Here is a 19,638-nt window from a genome sequence, read left to right as displayed (position 1 = left end):
AATAGTTTAGAATATTTTTTTATAATTTTAACACACTCTTAAGAAAGAAAAAAATATAAACATAAACATTGAAGAGTTATCCAGGTTAGATTGAAAATGTCAAAGACGGTCACAAGAGGCGCTTATGTTACTTTTTATATTTTTTATTGCGAGAAATGGTGATTATAACCAACCATGTGTGTTTTTATTTTCTATTATTATTATTTATATTGAAACGTAAATAAAATTTGTACATGTGGATAAAAATATGTTATTAATAATAATAACCTTTGACCGCACTTGTGCATAAAGAAATGTCGTTTTGTTATTTATTTTCCAAAATAAATGTGCAGTACCTGTTTAAATTTTCTGTTTTTATCAGTGTTAAATAAACAAAAAAATATATTTATAACATTTTTGATAAAATATAAATATTGTATAATTTAATTTTTATCATTAACTACTGATTATAATATGATAATTATCTACAATGGATAGTTTTGAAAGTGAGGTATAATTAAATTTATCAAAATATTTTTATTGTAATTATACTTAGATCATATTAGTCATAATTATGATGTGATTATTTAAATAAAAAAAAATTTTTTTAGGAAAAAGTTGTCCTCGAAGCTGATAAAGTATTCTTGTTAATGAAAAATGGTTTTCCTATATCACGAAACGTTCGGGCCCAATGGATTTTAGATCATTTGGATAAAATAATAAATATAAAATTACCAGATTGTGATAACGATGATATACAAGAATTAGAAGTAATATCTATTGTTCCTTCAAATTGTCCAACATCTTGGGATGATGACAACAGTCATTTGTACCAGTATCGGGTTACTTCATCAACTTCTGTCATATTTCTTGCTCATAAATACCGAATGGTTGTTTGTTTAGATCTTAGTCCATCACTTGGTACTATTGTAAGTCATTTATATATAAATATTTTTATTATAAAAATAACTTTAGCTTATTTTACTATTAAAAAAATACAATTATTTATTGTCAATAGGATATTCAACGTGGTGCAATAGTATTAGACGAAGTTTGTACAGCAACAAAAGAATTTTTAGAAAACATTTCAAAACCTGTAAGTTGCATGATTTTTATACTTTTTTCTGAAAATAATTATTCTTTAAAAACATGTTGTTTAATAAATGCGCAAAACAGTTTCCTATTCCAGGAAGTAAAATAATTCTTCAACCAGAAGTTTATGTAACTGTAATAGCTCATACTCCATTTTTAACAAATTCGGCTCAAAAAATAATAATCCAAGGATGGCTTGTAAATACAACAAATATTGCGGACCTCATGAAAGTTATAGAAAAACAATTAATTTCATTAGAAGAACGAATTGCTCATGTTACTGGTATGATTTATCAACATCAAGAAATTTTCCGTCCTGACAATAATGGAATGGTCAACGCACTTTTTGAAGAGCGAACTTCTGGAGTTTGTTCTAATATTAGTAACTCTCTAGGAAATTTATCAATACTTTCTCCTGAAACAACTTTTATAAATATGTTACGATATGGATTACTTGCCGTTGCTCTATTGCCAGAGAATAGTTGCGCACGTGAGATAATTATTAGTTATTACATAACTTATATTTCAATCTTCAAAAAAATATAAATAAAAATGCATTTAACTTTTTTTTTTTTTAGATCTAATTATTATAACTGATGGTATACTTGCAACTACTGATATCCACGTATTAGATTCAATAGTCCAGCAATTTCGAGTGTCAACAGTAGCTTGTAGTTTTATACACTTGGGTAGTGCATATCATCCACACTGCGCTAATGGATTAGTTGCATACCCAGATCTTTTATGTTTCATCGCGACAGCGACTTTAGGTTGTTATATGACATTTATGCCAGAACCATCAATTGCTGATTCACAAATTAATGTTTATCATGAAAACTTCTTATGTTGGAGATTGTATCGATCTGAATCAACTAGCAATATTCATCGGTCTAATTATTGGTTTACAAAAAATGGGCTATTTTATGGAAACCAACAAATACAATTGTTGCGAAAAAAATTACTTGAGGATAAAGTTACATGCACATTGAGTAGCCTTTTATGCTGTCGATTACGAGACGGATATCTAATAAAAAAATTTTCAATGAGAGATGGTTGTCTTGAAGTTTATTTTATACTTCCGTGGAAAATAAATGTCTTCCTCGAATACTGTGTATATTGTCCATGGCCACGTCAATCATTAGTTACATACAATAAAATACAGTACACAATAACAGTAGAAGCGGCGTATGAATTTCTTCATGATATCACGTGTACATCGAAGAAACCATTAAAATCACCGTATCGTCAGAGTGTTGTGTCGAGATTTTGGGCAACTTTATCAGCATTAACAGAGAGTAATAATATGCTTGAACATTTTAGTTGGTTTCTTGAACCAGATTGGACTTGGTATAATGTACCTGATACAATAAAAAGTGGTATGCCGGTATTTAATTTATCAGCTTATCCTCAAGCTACGACAATTCAACTTAGTGACTCGGCATATCATCAATTTGGAAAAATATGGCAACCTGTTGCATCTTTAGATTCAAATCAATGGGCCCGTTGGATGCATTCACAACGTGTTACACTTATTTTAGCTCACGATCGACCTTTGCCTAAATATCTTCATCAAGCGAACCAAAGTGGACGCTTTCAATGTGTTCAATACAGGCAAGCTGCTGTAGTACTTTATGCAATGCTAAAAAACTGGGCGACCTTTGTACTAGTAGAAAATCATACATATGTTAAATTTATACAAAAAGAAATTGAAAAGCCACCTGTCTCCTTTTCTGTAATCAGAATTAATTGTAAAGCTCTATGTGTTGTATTGAATGTTGCTTTTGCTGGTGGTACAGAGGGTGCAATACGTCACAATGTTGTAACAGATTTAGTTGATAAATTGTCCAAGTTAACATTACCGAATCGTCCAATGGAGCAACGAGAAACTTCTCCTTGTTGTACAATTATACATAAAGCTTTAGAAAAAATTTTAATTAGATATGAACGTTTACCAATAGATTTAAGTACTATTGCTGTAAATTTTGATAGAGCACAGTCAATGTCTCTTAAAGCTACCCAAATTCCAGGTGGAATTCTAACTACGACATTATCTAGATATTTGCATCATAATCGATGGCTGTGGAATGTTAAAAAACCAATTATACAAACTATCCCTGGAATAAATATGCCAAGACTGAATATTACTGCGATAGCTAGGATACTTTCGACAATAACTAAGTAAGTTATTTAGCTTATTTATTTTATCATGCTCAATTAATTTTTATTTTAAACCAAGTTTTTAACTGATGTTTTTTTTTTTTTTTTTTTTTAAATGTGAAAAGTTTTTTATTGGAAAATTTTTATTATTAATTTTTACTCTGTGTTTATTATTTTAGAATGAGATTAACTGAGGGATTTAATTTTTCATATTCTACCGCTGGAATCATCAATATGGTTTTAGAAGTACAAATGCAAGGTTTAAAAGATGATTTCTATCCTTGTATTATCCAATACATTATTTTTCCTCCTCACACAATTACTAACCCAACATTAGAACGAAATAGTGAGTCAGAAGAAGATACAGATCAAGGTATTTACATTAATTTTACTAAAGCTTTTTATTTAACTACGTCACAGTAAAAAACTATACTTCAAATCATTTATTACATGCAATGCTTTTTAAAAATAGTTTGTAAACTTTTTTTTCTGAACATTTCAATTTATCCATATGCATACTACGAGATATTAGAAAGAAAATAAATAATGATTATCTAACATGTAACAGGTGAATAGTCAGTAGGTATTAAATAAGTATCTAAGGTCTGTCTGGTTTGATAATTGATAAATTGTCGATTTATCAATTTTACAACATAATTTATTTCATACCTGAAATAGTATAGTTTACAGAAATAAAAAAAAAATAACTAAATTTTATTTTATTTGAAAAAAAATAGGAAAACGGTTGACCCTAAAAAGGCCATCCCTGCAACTTCCCGCTAATTCCGTTAATACCTGGGCGCTTAAAATTGCACCTACAAAGTTTTTGAGCTCTTCGAGGTCAAAAATACAATCTATGTGTTGTTTTAAGCTCTCCAAGCTCAAAAAGATACCTTTTCTATGCTTTTGAGCTCTTTGAGCTCAAAAGTCTGACAAAAGTTTCATAGAACACTATTTTTTGAATTTTCAAACGGCAATAACTTTTGAATGAATGAACCGATTCTTACGCTGTTGGCGGCATTCTATCCAGTTTTTTAAGCCTCATAAAGAATTTTTAAGTTTCAATTGGTCAAACTAGAAATTTCGGAGTAATTCCGAAGAAACACTTTTTTGGGTTTTCTTTCCTGCACGATATCTCTCGAACGAATCAACCGATTTTGACCGGATTAGCGGCAAAAGACGTGGTTTCTCGAGATTAAGAGCTGATTAGTTTTTGGAGTTGATCGATAAAGTCGTTTAAAAGTTATTCCAAAAAAACTACTTAAAAAAAAATTTTTTTTTACAGTTTTTTTAGATATTTCGAAATCCATCGGTCCGAGTCAGTCCAAATTGTATTCAAAATCTAAGTTTGACCAAGCCCTTTCGAATGGCACCAACCGCGATGAAATCGGTTTAACCGTTCAAAAGTTATAAGAGGTTTACATACTTACACACACACACACACACACACACACACACACACACACACCATCGCGGGGATAGTCAGGGAAGCTTCCTGTGACCTTCAAACGTCGAGATCTGATGAAAACTCGATTTTTGTAAAACGGGGTAAAACCAATAACTTCCCGATTTTTGAAAATCTGAGATTTTCTTAGCGGGAAGTTAAAGATTAGGAAAACGGTTGACCCGAAAAAAAAAAAAAAAAAAAAAAAAAAAACACCGAAAAACGTGATGAAGCAGAACGCCGAAAAAAAAGACGCGACTGATTGGAAAGATGTCCACACAAGGAAAGAGAAATGGAGGCTAGCCAAAGAACAGCTCCCAAAGGAGCCTTCAAAGAAGCCCAGGCCGGAGCCTAAGCGCAAAAAACCGCTCAAATGGATCAGACCCGACGCACTGATCATTTGCCCGGCCGAGAAAGCAAAGTACGCCGAGATTCTGCGTCGCATAAAGAAGGACGTCCCTGATGAGCAGGTTCGCACAACGGTGGACAAGATCAACAAGACCAGAAGCGGGGACTTGCTGATTACGATTTCGCGGAAGAGCGTGGACAAAGGCCAAGGCCTGCAACAGACCATCGCAAACATTCTTAAGGAGGAGGCCAAAGTGATCTGCAAAGGGCCACAAGAATACATCGAGATCCGAGACCTAGATGACACCACAACAAAGGAGGATATTCAGGCTGCCCTGCATACGGTAACCAAGGAGCTCTGCGAAATACCACCAAAGACAATCAAGATCCGCAAAGCCTACAGAGGTACCCAAACCGCTGTCGTGACACTACCGGCTGCAGCAGCTCAGAAGATATTAGAAGGAAGCGGTAAAATCCGAATTGGCTGGGTCAACTGCCGAATTAGAGCCACGAGGAAACCTACCCAATGTTACAAATGCTGGAATTTCGGGCACCACGGATCCCAGTGCAGAAGCAAGACAGATCGATCCAAGCTATGCATCAGATGCGGCCAAGAAGGACACAAGATTGCGGACTGTAAAAACCCAGCGAAGTGTGTATTATACGCGGAAAATAAGAGCGCAGAGAACGCTGCCCATCACGCCGGCATATACAGGTGCCCGGTATACAAAGAGGCACTCCAGAGAATGACAAGCAAGCAAACATAAGGATATTACAGCTTAACCTCAATAACTGTGGGGCCGCGCATGACCTGCTCGTGCAGACCGTGCGTGAATTAGAGCTTGATTTAGTAATAATAGCAGAGCCATACAGACACCTGAATAACCAACCTTGGGAAACTGACAGCACCACCAAGGCTGTCATCTGGTCCTGTGGCAAACTTCCCTTCCAGAGCATAGTGAGCAATGATAGCATCGGCTTTGTAGCAGCGTCTATTAACGACATCCGTTTTTATAGTTGCTATGCACCACCTAGCCTTTCCATTGCCGACTTTACTGACTTCCTGGATCGACTGACCGAAGACGCAAAGCAATACTACCCAGTAGCTATAGCAGGGGACTTCAATTCCTGGGCGGTAGACTGGGGCAGCAAGCAGACTAATGCGCGAGGCAAGGCACTACGTGAAGCAATGGCCTCACTGGACGTGGACCTTCTCAACATCAGTGAGACACCAACATATACCAAGGGAGAGGCTAGTTCGATAATAGACCTTACATTCGTCAGCAGCAGCTTATTGAAAGGAAACTATTCTTGGGAAGTCTTAAACACCTACACCGCCAGCGACCACAGTGCAATACTTTGGGAAATATCGGCTGGCCGGAACCCTCAAAGAGCAACTAGACAAACTAATGCAGCTGGATGGAAAGTGAAAGACTTTGACTCGAAAGCTTTGGTAGTAGCCTTAGACAGTGACTCGACCATCATCACAGGAAATGCTGTAGAGAAGACGAAGGACTTAATGACGAGAATTGCCCAGGCGTGCGACACCTGCATGCCCCGTAAGCGTGGCATCAATAAAATACCATCGGTGCACTGGTGGAATGATCAGATTAACGCCCTTCGCACAGCTTGTCACAAAAAGAGAAGATTATCACAGCGTGGCCACCGACGACCTAACTCTGCGGAGCTGGTCGCAGAATACAAAAAGGCCCATCGAGAACTGAACAAGGCCATCAAAGATAGCAAAAGACGCTGTTGGAAGGAACTCGTTGATGAGGTAGAAAAGGACCCATGGGGCAGACCGTATAGGGTGGTCATGACCCACCTGAAGCGCCAGCCAATGCCATCACCTACGTGTCCACAGCTCCTGGAAAGAATAGTTTCTACGCTGTTTCCTCGACAAAGTAAATTCGGCTATTCTTCATTGCCAGTAAATCGAGAAGACATTCCACCTGTCACAGAAGACGAACTGATGGAGGCGTGTAACCGAGTAGGGAATAATAAGGCGCCGGGATTGGATGGAATCCCGAATATTGCATTAAAAACAGCTATTAAAGCAGCGCCAAATCTATTCTTAGATACCTACGATTCGTGCCTCAAAGAAGGGATTTTCCCTAGAAGATGGAAACAGCAAAGACTTGTACTTCTCCCTAAAGGGAAGAAGCCACCGGACGAGCCATCATCCTACCGACCACTCTGCATGCTGGATACAGTGGGTAAGATATTAGAGTGTATAATGCACCAACGAATAGAAGCAGCCGTCGATCCACTCCTAGCAGAAGGCCAGTATGGTTTCCGGAAATGACGATCAACGCTGGATGCGATCAACCTGGTGGTCGATACAGCTAAGGAGGCAATCGCTGGAAAGAGATGGGAACGTGGCAGAAAGAAGTATTGTTTAGTGGCTGCCTTGGACATCAAAAATGCCTTCAATTCCGCTAACTGGGACTGCATCATGTGAGCTCTCGAAGATAAAGAAGTGCCAGGATACCTGCGCAGAATGGTAGCAAACTACTTTACAGACAGAGTCCTCAAATATGACACGAAAAACGGTCCAAGGGAGTACGAAATAACCGGAGGAGTGCCACAGGGCTCGGTTTTGGGTCTTTTGCTGTGGAACATCATGTATGATGGTCTCCTGAGAGTTGCATTACCATCAGAGGTGAAACTTGTTGCATATGCCGATGATGTAGCGGTAGTGATTGTCGCGAAACACTTGGAAGAGATCAATCTGACTTTCGATATCACATTTAGCCGGATTAACCTATGGATGGAGATGATGAAGTTGGAGTTAGCCAAGCACAAAACTGAAGCTGTGCTCATCACCAGCAGAAAGATCGTAGAAAACATCAAGCTGAATGTCGGCGAGCAGGAGATCGCATCGCAACCATTTATCCGATATTTGGGGGTGACGCTGGATGCCCGACTGAACTTTAAGCAACAGGTCGAACACGTAAGTGCTAAAGCATCAGCGGTGGTAACTAGTCTATCAAGACTGATGCCGAATGTTAGAGGCCCGAAGCAGAGCAGGAGACTATTGCTGTCGTCAGTAGTCACATCAGTGCTCACATATGGAATATCCGTTTGGGCAGACGCGCTGGAGACCCAAGAATAATGGAGGAAAGCCGGACCGGTCTACCGATTAATTGCACTGAGAGTTGCAAGCGCCTTCCGCACAATATCCGAGGAGGCAGTGTGCGTCATTTCTGGAACTCTGCCTCTTAGAGTCCTAGTTGAAGAAAGATGGAACCTATACCACTGAAAGAGGTCATCTACACTGAGCGCTGAAGAACTGAGAACTGAAGAGCGACAACATAGTATAGCAAGATGGCAACAACTATGGGATGCTGCGGAGAAGGGAAGATGGACTCATCGACTCATACCAAGGATTGACGTTTGGCTTAACCGGAATCACGGTGAGGCCAACTACTATCTGACCCAGATGTTGTCCGGACACGGCTGTTTCCGGGAGTACCTTCATCGCTTTAAGCACGATAATTCCCCAGAGAGTCCGTCTTGCCCAAGAGTTGCTGAAAATGCGGAGCACGTTTTCTTTGAGTGCCCTCGTTTTAACCCACAGCGTGATGAGTTAGAGAAGATCCTGAACAAGAAAATCACACCAGAGTCAATAGTAGAAGAAATGCTGTCATCCGAAGCTGCCTGGAACGCTACAAGCACGTTTACCACCGAAGTGCTTACAGAGCTGCGTTCCATTGAAAGAAAAAGGGCAAATGACAGAAACTAGAAGGAAGGAAAAATAACACCTTAGCCACCAGAAGGAATAGCAGTAGCTAGATCCTCCCCTCACGAAGTAATGCCTGACGGCGGTTTCCATGAGGGATTAGAGGAAAGAAGAAAAGGGGTTTAGTGGGTAGGGGCATTAGCATCGAGTTTTAGTATGACGCTGCGTCGAGTCGCCACATATCCAGGCCGAACAGCTATGCCTGGAATCCGTAAAAGGGATTCCCCCCCCCTAAGTTAAAACACACACACACACACACACACACACACACACACACACACACACACACACACACACACACACACACACACACACACACACACACACACACATATATATATATATATATATATATATATATATATATAGTGACACCCTCGCGGGAATAGTCAGAGAAGCTTCCTAGGACCTCAAAACGTCGAGATCTGATGAAAACTCGATTTTCGAAAAACGGGGTAAAACCAATAACTTCCCGATTTTTGAAAATTTTCAATTCTCTTAGCGAGAAGTTAAAAATTTTATTTTTACTATTTATAACTTAATAACCAAATTTTCTTTTATTAAAAAATAAAAATTAAAAACATTAATTTGCTTATAGAATAAAAAAAAATTATTGTATGAGTACATTAAGTAGAATTTTTAAATAATGATGAAAAAATTATAAATCGTCAAGGCTTTATGTTTGCTTATGAAATTTATCATTTAAGGTAAAAAGTAAAACCTATAATCTAACTGAAAAAGTAAATCTGATTAAATTAGTCAAAGAGTTAAAAAATAAATATGATAAAAAATGTGTATATTTTTATCGTTAAAAATCAATGTATTATTTAATAGGAACAGGAGATGGAGAAGGATTTACAGAAGAAAATGAAAGTACAGGAGATTATCAAATTGTTACTGAAATATGGATAGAGCCTCAATGCGGACAAGTAAAATTACCTGGTCATCCTACTGCTTCATATATGAGTTCTTTATTGTATCATGAATTATCAAATGCGGTAAGCGTTTTTATTTTACGTAAATTGTCTTTAGTACATAATGAAAGTTAACAATATAATTAAAAGATAAAGATAAATATAAGAAAAAAATACATATACACTTGCTGCTATGTCACGTTTGGTCATGTTGCTAGTCGGAAATTGATAAGACATTCTCATATTCTCAAAAACGTCTTGTATCTGATAAGATATCTAGGGTCAATACTTGCACAGACATCAATAGATAACATATAAACTAGCGGTTTAATTGAAATCAGATTGACTTCATGGTTTTGCAGTAATTTTAACAACTCTCTTGGTTAGATCTTCCTGACTTTATGGTTGATATTAAATAGAACGCACGTGATAATTATCTAGCGTCAATTCAAGTATCCTAGCATACTAATATATTATTTTTTAATAATTTTTTTCTTTACGAATTAACACTTCGGTACTATGATATCTTTAAGAATTCTTGATAATATTTCGTATCAGTAACATAAAAAATTTATCCTGGGCAGCACTTTCTGAAGTGGTTTATTTTGTCATAGAGTTTTATCACAGAGCAAACATTGGTCAAAGATATCATGGAAAGATTGCGTAGTCTTTTTCTTCTACTACGTTGATTTTAATTGTCAATAAATTCTACATCAATCATAAAACAGTTTTATTTTAAATGTTGAAATAAAATTCATTATTTTAAATCGTTGTAGGTCATCAATTTCCTCAGGACATAGTTTTAATGTTTAATTTTTATCCAATTGACGTTTAATGATCCATTACTTTATTAATGACACTTTAAAAAGCTATTGATCATGATTTATAAAAAAAAATTTTGTATTTTATTTATACGTAAAAAAAAAAAATACTTAGATAATTTTTTAAATTTTATTTAATAATAAATTTTATTATAACATCTATTTCCTTTAAAAAGTTGCTAGCGAGTTTTTTTTATCTATTTTTATAAAAACAACTAATGTATAATAAAATAATTTTATTATGTTGTAAACTTAAAAAATTTTTTATATCTTCAAATAAAACTTCTATTTCTATTGTCTTATCATTCCCTCCACTTGACATTTTCGTTATACCTAAGGTGGAGGTGATGACGATGAGTCAGATTGTTTGAGACAAGTCTTACTAAGTAGAACAAATTCGTAAACTAAAAAAGATCTCGAGTTTTTTTTTAATTTTTTCAAAGAAACATTATATAAATTTAATAATAATAATTATTAGACTTTAATTAAAAATCCGCAGAATTTTTAATCGTATTAGGGGTGTATTGGTGGTTTCTATCAATTGATATCGTTATCGTTATCAGGGCGGGGCTCAGATATCGATGAAGAACTTAGGACGGGGTTTCGTATCAGTTGTCTCTGGGTATATATGAGGCCCACAGTATACTCTGGGCCTGTTAGTACCTGGATTATCTTTTTTTCAACGAGTTATCACGTATTCTCTTATTCTCTACTGCTTTACAGTACTTTAGTCTAAAAGAAGTAGACATGCGAAAAACACCTCTTAAATAAATCATAATAATTATTTTTATAAAATTGATAGTGTTTTGAATAATAGTAATTGTTAGTTTAGTGCTGTGTACTACCATAAAGTGTCAAAAACTATATTTTATTTAGTGTTTATTTATTGATTTCAATTAATGACCGAAATTTTTTTTACAACCATTATTTAATAATGAACTTATTGAATTGGTTGATTGACGTGAATAGAAATAATTTCTGTAGTTTGAGACTACAACCACCGTATGGTCTCGAGTTGGAAGTGAGGATCTAGGCAGTGAGGAATTTTAGGATCTTGCCAGATCTATTTCTTCCAACTCAAGATCGTTCGGAACCTGTCATCGATTCTTTTGTCTTCATGGTTCTTCTTTCTTCCAAGTTTTTAATTTTTTTTTGTTGATAAATAATTAAAAAAATGATATCTTTCATCAAGGCGTCATGGTTCAAGTGGAGAAGTGGTCTCTACGCTTGGTTTAAAAGCGAGATTCAACTCCTCCAACTTATTCCGGTCGCCTCAAAAACACCATTTTCTATTATTAAATTTTGTATTATTTTTATTTTATAAAATGTGTTTTAATTTAATTCCGATTATATGACCAAACGTTACATCATTATTGTAAAATGATTATTTTTATTGTTAATGAAATAAAAAAAAAAAAAGTTAAAAAAAACATCCCCTATTTATTTTACAGATTGCTCAAGTTGATGAAGAGTGTTTTAATGCATTACTAACATTAGAACATTTGATTATGCTAACACAAGTAGAACCTCGTGATATCAAAAATTTAATAGCTAATGGATATCAACATCAATTATCACAGTATGCCCTGGCTAATTCGCACAAAATTGCACGACAAATATCAGTATCAAATTGTACACATTCTAAAATCTTATCCGATGATCAGCCTGATGAAAAAATTCATTCAAAGATTTTTAATTTTGATATGATTAATGTTTTGTCAAAATGTCAACAAGCTGAATTATTATTTTCAATGTTTGCTGATGAGAATCCTGATGGAACTAATGAAGATACCAACAATATCTTAATTGAGTGCTTAATGGATCAAATGAAAAAACTTGATAACAAAGAACTTATATTAAGTACCTTGGAATCACAAAAATTCACAGAAATGCTTATTAGTAGGTCACGTGAGGACGGTCGACCACTTCCATTTTCTATTAGTTCAGGTATTAACATTTTTTTTATAAAATTACAAGTAAATGAAAATAGTTCCATTCTATGCATCAAAATATTTTATTAATAATATATTTTTCAGATGATAAGCAGTTGAAAAATATTCGATGGCGTTGTTTTATTAAAGGTGTAAATGTAGCACATATAATCATATCAATTTTACCGGCAACGGAACAAGATGTAAGAAACCTCGGATCTCCTATCGCGATAACACGAAATCATTCGCGTGATAAATCGATAGAAAAGTTAGATGTATTATCACAACCAGCTTCATCAATTAGTAATGATCAAATAACGTCTTCTTTAATTGGCAGTCCTAAAAAATTAGAAATTTCTTCGAATTTACGCATGATTGACTTTGAATCAAATTTATCTAGTCGTACAACCACCGCTGAAAGTACACCAAAAATCGAAAGACGAAGACGTATATCGTCAACCGGAGTAAAAGCCGGGTTAATATTTCCTATATACGTTTATGATTGTTCTTTAGCTTTGTTGATTGAAGTACTAATAGGGAAATTAAAAACACCCAAGTCAAAAGATATTTATCAAAATAATACATTTACTATCGGTCAACAATTACACGAGGATTTCATAAATCTCAAACCACCAAATGATTCAGCTTCTCCAGAGCCAAAGAGTGAGGATTCAGAAAATTTATCAAATGGTAATGTTTTCGTTATTAAAATGCTATTGAACATAATTTTAGAAAATTAATACTATTTTATAATTTATTTTTATAGATCAGCGTAGTTTATTAGAACATTGTAAACTATTAACTTTAGCCCACTGTCACTGTTATGTGGTAGCAGTATATAAATCGCTAGCTCTTCAACTTAGACTTTCTTATGAAGATATGGAAGCTGCAGTTGAGCAGTGTGAAGAGTCACTTATTGAAATAAATATAACAAATTATCTGAAGACTGTTTGTAAGCATCTCAATAATTTATCATCAAAATTTGACGAGGCGAAAGCTATTGAAAAATGTCATAGTACTACATGTGCGGAATTTGGGCAATTACATAAATTAATAAGAAATAAATTTAAAAAAATAATAACGTGTGCTTTCAAGCCAGTTCCAGCTCATCCAGAATTTTATTATTTTTCACCATCACATCACTCAGAAAGAATAGACTCAATGGAATTTCATCGCTCTGACAGTGATGATGATATAAATTTTGTATTTCATTCAGAAACTATAGACTGTCAAGTAGATAATAATATTGGTAAAAATAATATATCATTAAATGCTACTTGGCCAAGTACTAAAAATAAAAAATTACAAGTTTATGATTCGACTGAATCACTTATCAGTGATTTACATGAAGATGAAAATAATATTAAGGAACAACCATTATTTTTACAATTAAGTTGTACTATACATCCTTCTATACACTCTGGCTCAAACTTTTTAAGTATTCCTGTTAAATCATTACCAACCTGTTTTTTTTCTGACTTAGAACAATTATTGAGCGATTTTGATAATATTGACTTTGAAAATATTAAAATTACATTAGATATTATTTGTTTATATTTACCTAAAGATATTTTGGAAGTTAGTCTTGAAAATGATATTAAAGCTAAATCAACATCTTACTGCAGTTCATCTTCAACTGGTAGTATTAGTACCGACAGTGAAAGTTATCCAGAAAATGACAACGTACTAGATAATGAGCCTGTTAAAGAAAGAATATCTCATCTTCCACCTTGTCAACATCACGCAATTTCAACTCTGACCAATGAAATTGAGTGGTTACTAAAAGATGAAATAGTTACAGCGCTTCTTGATGTAAATCCACCAACAGAAGAAACATTACATTTTGTTGTTCGACATGTCGCTGACTCTAATGGACGACCCAGTTGTCATTTTGATAAAGTGGCGTTGCATTTTGTATTTTCATCAGCAAAGAATGCACCGAAATTTTATGAAGAACTTATCAAAATGACGATTACCCGATATATAATTAAACAATCGAAGGAATATTTATATTTTGTTAAAGACGATAATGTAGTTAGTAATCATATTGAAATAAACGATAACTCTGACATAAATAATAAAGATAATGAAGAAAACTCATCGGCAATTAAACCAGATATAGATTCTTCAGATTGCCTACAAGATAATAATTATTATACAAGTAGACAAGATTCTGGTGAATTACCTGGTTGTCAATCAGAAGTATCTAGCATCGGAGAAGGACGCCCCGGAACAGATGATGGATACGATGGTGACAGTAGTGATTCAGAGGATGATTGTTATTGGCTTGTTGATTTAGATAAACACCGAGAATCACTGCCAAATTTTTGGTTAATTTTACAAGTACGTCGTAATCATGTTGATGTTTATTTTCATTGTCGTTTTTTAGAAATGGCATCATTAGAAGTCGATTGTTATAGACAAGTACAAAAACAGGTAGTTTCACAAATAGCAACCATATGTCGTCGAGTTAATCAATATTTATTATTGGAAAACCTCCATGACACACGTAATTGTGATATTTTATTAGAACCAGATTCACATGACGATCATTCGATACGAGGCGATTCATTTAACGATTCAGGATCAGTAGTAAAACATGATTCACGTGTAAATACACCTGGTATGTTCAGATGTTCAGTAATGTGGGAAGAAACTTTTTGTTTACATCCACGATTAAAAACTGGACCAGGACGATCAGGGCTATCGCGTGGTATTAAGGCCCTTCAAGTTGTATTGAATCGTTTTTCTGTAAATAATCGCATAAATATGTTTGTTTATCGTGAAAATAACTCACAAAAAAATGTTTTCTATTTAAGACTTCACGAGCAAACGAGTGATGGTAAATCTCTTCAAAATAAATTATCTGAAAGTGATGAAAGATTAATGGTGTCAAGAAGTAATAGTATAGCTTCTTTATCTCAGTCACGAATGAGTGGATCCCATCAAATGGATTCGGATAAAAATGATGATACAAGGCCACGTGTCAGATCATTTGGAGAGAAAGATTCTGACTATATGAACAAATGTGATGACTCGATAGTGCTTATGGTCCATGGAATTTCAAAACCAGGATTAGAAATACGTCGTGATTTAGTTCAAGTTCTGCATAATAGGCTAGACGATGCTGTATTAGAAGTATTGTCTGTAATGTTAGCTAGAAACCCAATGTGTAAATTAACACCAGCTGATGTACATTTTATTCAAAAACCATATCGATTACCAGAAAGCTATGTACAATTTTCTGTACAGCCTTATTACATTAAACACATTGACGCATTAGCGTATTATTTACGACAAAATATTTTACAATTTTTGTACATTCCCAAGTATACAGATCCACGAGCACATTATCATTTGCAAGATTATTCTCAGCCTGAAGGCTCAAAAAAACGTGTTCCTGAAACAGATATTTTTTTAAATAATCAAAGTCAATCAAGCGGGAATCGCGGTATTGCTTGTATTGCAATGGCTATTGATAAAGAAATAACGTTAACAAGTGATAAAATTTTTCCAGACACAATGAGAATATCTGATTTTTCAGATGCTATTTCTGTAACCATTTACGAAGGTAAAACTCGTTCTGCATCTATTCCAGATGTACCAATTGAATTTCGTATTTGGAAACAGGGACGAGTAAATATTGAAACATTGAAAGAAAAACTTGGAGCTGCCATCAAACATGCCATTTGGGATTTAATTAATGAATTATATCTTTTTTCTGTACCACTAACTGTGCCTGTTCAAATGAATCCATTAGAGTCAAAAGACGATTGGAATGAATATTATCAACTACCGAGTAATTTAAAAAGTTTAGATCAAGCTAAATTAAATTGTAATTCTTATGAGTTAGGTGAAATAGGAATGCTTAATGAAATTTATCATAAAACTATACCGTGTTGGTATCAATTTGCATTAGACATGGGTGTACCATCTGTACGAAAACACGTTGTACCTATTCAACATAGACACCCTATATCTACAACAATAAAAGAATTACAAAATTTAATCCGTGTCAATGCTCCTGACACATCTACCCGAGCATTTGTATTAGATCAAAGCCAGCCGTTTTTAATAAATGATATATTATCGCCGAATACTTTTTTACCATTCAAAAAATTACATGTACAAAATGATGATGAATCTAAAGATAATTCTGACAATTACTCATTTCGTGTTGATGATCATAATGATTATGATGATGATGATGAAGATGACGATGATGAAATAATTTATGTGCCATATGAATTTAATCTTGGTGATACCAAATCACATTCAAAAGCTGTTATTGTCGCTAGAAATTTTAATCAATGGAAAGCTTCAATCAATAATATTCCTGAACCTGATCTGTTGATGCCAAAGGATCAAAAATTGCTTCAAAAATTCAATCCACTAATACAAGAAACAAATTTTATTCCACGGCAACGTTTACTATTAGCAAAAGTACAAGGTGATGAATTTATTTTATACATGTACAATTGGTCAAAAGAACGATCGGAAAAATTAATTAAGCAAGCAACTAATTTGGGTGCATGGTTATCATCACGATCAGTTTTACTTTCAAATGTCGTAATGCAGAAATTGGGAATTTTTCATCATCAACCAATGGAATCTTTTCATTTACGTGATGAATGTCAAATATCAGATATTGAATCAATGACTAAATTTTCAGTGATGTACAATGCAGAAAACACCGATTGGTCAAAATCAAGTCATAGATTGTCAACTGGAAGAAATGTTCATTATCCTTTGGTGAGTCAAGTAATGCGTGATGCACGACCAAATGTGCATTATCCTCCAAATACTGTAGATCCTGTTGTGATAGCAGTTCACGATCTTCAAGACTTACATCAACGTGAGCGTAAAAATAAAGAAGATCTTACACGATTACACACAATGTGGCAAAGTAGAAGTGCTGCACCAAATATACCAATGTCATCAACTAATATAAATACATTTAAGCGCCTATCACGTCTCATACATTATTGTTATACGCCTATTTTATTTTTACCTCAATGGAGATTTCAATCTGCGGCAACTAGAGATCATTCATTAACTCCACCGTCATCAATGTCGCCAATAAATTCTCAATGGCAATCGTCAGATGGTTACCAAAAAATGGGATCGAGTAATAACGAAGCAACAGCTTGGCATCAAGAACTTTGTAGATCAATGATGTTTGAGTATAATCAATATTTACAAGATCTGGGTTTTAATCTTGTAGAAATAGACTCTTCTAGTCATAAAAATTCAATTGAAGAGTCTAATCACTTGAAAAAAAAATGTTATTTAAAAAAGTCTATGCTGGGTGGAATTTTACTGTTTGAACTTTGCCTAGAAGAGCCATTTTTTACTGCAAAATTACATGTAATTGAATGTAATCGCTTACAAAATAAATCCGGTGCTAGTTTAGTCAATCAATTTATATTGAGTTTTGTTGATAACTGTGAAAAAGTTAAAATTAATATGCATTTACATTCATTTACTTATGATTTTCATTTAAGATGCATTCATTCATATATATCAGGTATTGGACAGTGGTCATTAATACAGGGTTATCATCTTACTCATTTTTTAGATGATTTTATTAAGTATTACAGCAAAGCTCCTAACTTTGCAAGAAATCTTGTATACAGTGATGTAATAACAGTTAATAATTTAACAACACCAGCCTCGACACTCTATTCATATTTATTATCACACGAAAAGACTTATGGTATGCAAGTATTTGGAATGACAAGTGATTCACTTGATGATCAAGAAAGTGAATATGTATTAGTCCGTATACAAAATACGCCTTCAGTTAATTATTGTGATGTTCAGGATGTTAAGTATACTGATGATTTTACAGTAATACTAATAGTATCAAAACAAGATTTGCCAATGCAATTAGAAAAAAGTGAAATAATACTTAAATATTATCTTATATTAATAAGTAAACGTGAATTGTATCCAAAAAAAGAAGTTGAAAACAATAAATTAGGTAAATTTCGTACGGTTTATAGTATTGTTAAAACACCAAGTGGTTCACAAGTTGAAAGTTCTGTTGAATCAACCTCAACAACCCCAACTCCGTCATCCAACAGAAGTTCTCGGGATGAATCAAACGATGACTATGAATTTACGGACAATAATTTAAGTACGACTGAATTTATAAAACAAAATAATAATAATAATAACAATAATAATAAAAGTAACGATGATAATGTAGATAATGATAATTACAAAGAAATAAGTGATAATACTATTATTAATCAAATATTCGCACCTACTCCACCGCCAGTACCAAGTTCTCCATTAACGAGTGTAGAAACAATAACAAGATCGTCAATGAGTTCCCCTCATTTGCTACAAATTCGCCGAGAGTCAATTAATTATTTGGGATATTATTCATCTCATGAACAGTTAATGCAACAACTTATTATTTCTCAAGCACAGGCAGTTCGTCAGCATATAACAAATATGATTGACAAAGGTATGCTGCATTGTAGAACTCATTTGTTGTGGAATAAATTGTTAGAGAATAAATCTACAATGACTTATGCTGAATTTACCGAACTTCGATCACTCGCTAAAGTTGAACCACTGTCAAATCTTGATTCGCGATTGAGTCCACTTGTTAATCAGCCAATTAGTTGGTATCAAGCGCTTGTTAAAGTGTTACAGAATAAATATCAAGAACATCATAAACAGTTCAGCACTCCAGATGGAAATGTTAGCCATCATCTTATATTACATCCTAGTTATCTTCAAGTATTTATGATGTTGACCATTGATCTTCATACATCTCGAGGCGTAAGTTTAAATATATTTATATTGAATAATTAATAATAAAAAAATATTTTATTTAAATAAAAAAATGTTTGTTTTGAAATATTTTAGGAATTATTTGCAGTTTCTCGAAAGTCTGTTGAAATAACAAGTACACCGTTTAGTGTTAGCGAGATCCATAATTTAATTGAAGGCTTCGTTAATGCTTGTTGCTTTCATTTATGGATGGGTCTTTACAATCAATAACAATACATTATCAATATACTTGGATTTATCATCAAGATTACTGAAGTCAACTATCGTTGATCAACACTCTCATTTCCACATCGTTGATTATTACAACGAATTCGGCTGTAGAAAACTATATTCTCATTACGATGTGTATGTACGTGTAAATATGAAATATATATATATATATATTTTTCTGTTACAAATTTGG

The 19,638-nt window shown here is 34.0% G+C and overlaps 1 protein-coding gene across 3 annotated transcripts; it reads left to right on the top strand.

Moving 5' to 3' along the window:
• Positions 1–9: 9 nt before the first annotated feature.
• Positions 10–19,633, top strand: LOC123268602 (KICSTOR complex protein SZT2-like). Of its 3 annotated transcripts, none has more exons than XM_044733828.1 (11): positions 10–158; positions 591–908; positions 998–1,075; positions 1,156–1,561; positions 1,650–3,249; positions 3,408–3,601; positions 9,597–9,760; positions 11,949–12,444; positions 12,534–13,118; positions 13,195–19,223; positions 19,311–19,633. In XM_044733828.1, exons 1-11 carry the CDS (start codon positions 156–158, stop codon positions 19,443–19,445), a joined length of 10,008 nt encoding a protein of 3,335 aa, XP_044589763.1. In that variant the 5' UTR covers positions 10–155; the 3' UTR covers positions 19,446–19,633. The 3 variants fall into 3 exon arrangements, with proteins under 3 accessions (XP_044589763.1, XP_044589762.1, XP_044589761.1); XM_044733827.1 differs by having other exon boundaries at positions 10–176; XM_044733826.1 differs by lacking the exon at positions 10–158 and adding an exon at positions 205–490.
• Positions 19,634–19,638: the final 5 nt, after the last annotated feature.

This window comes from Cotesia glomerata, linkage group LG7 (assembly GCF_020080835.1).
Source record: "Cotesia glomerata isolate CgM1 linkage group LG7, MPM_Cglom_v2.3, whole genome shotgun sequence".
Taxonomy (NCBI): domain Eukaryota; kingdom Metazoa; phylum Arthropoda; class Insecta; order Hymenoptera; family Braconidae; genus Cotesia; species Cotesia glomerata.
This window is presented reverse-complemented; position numbering and strand designations above follow the sequence as displayed.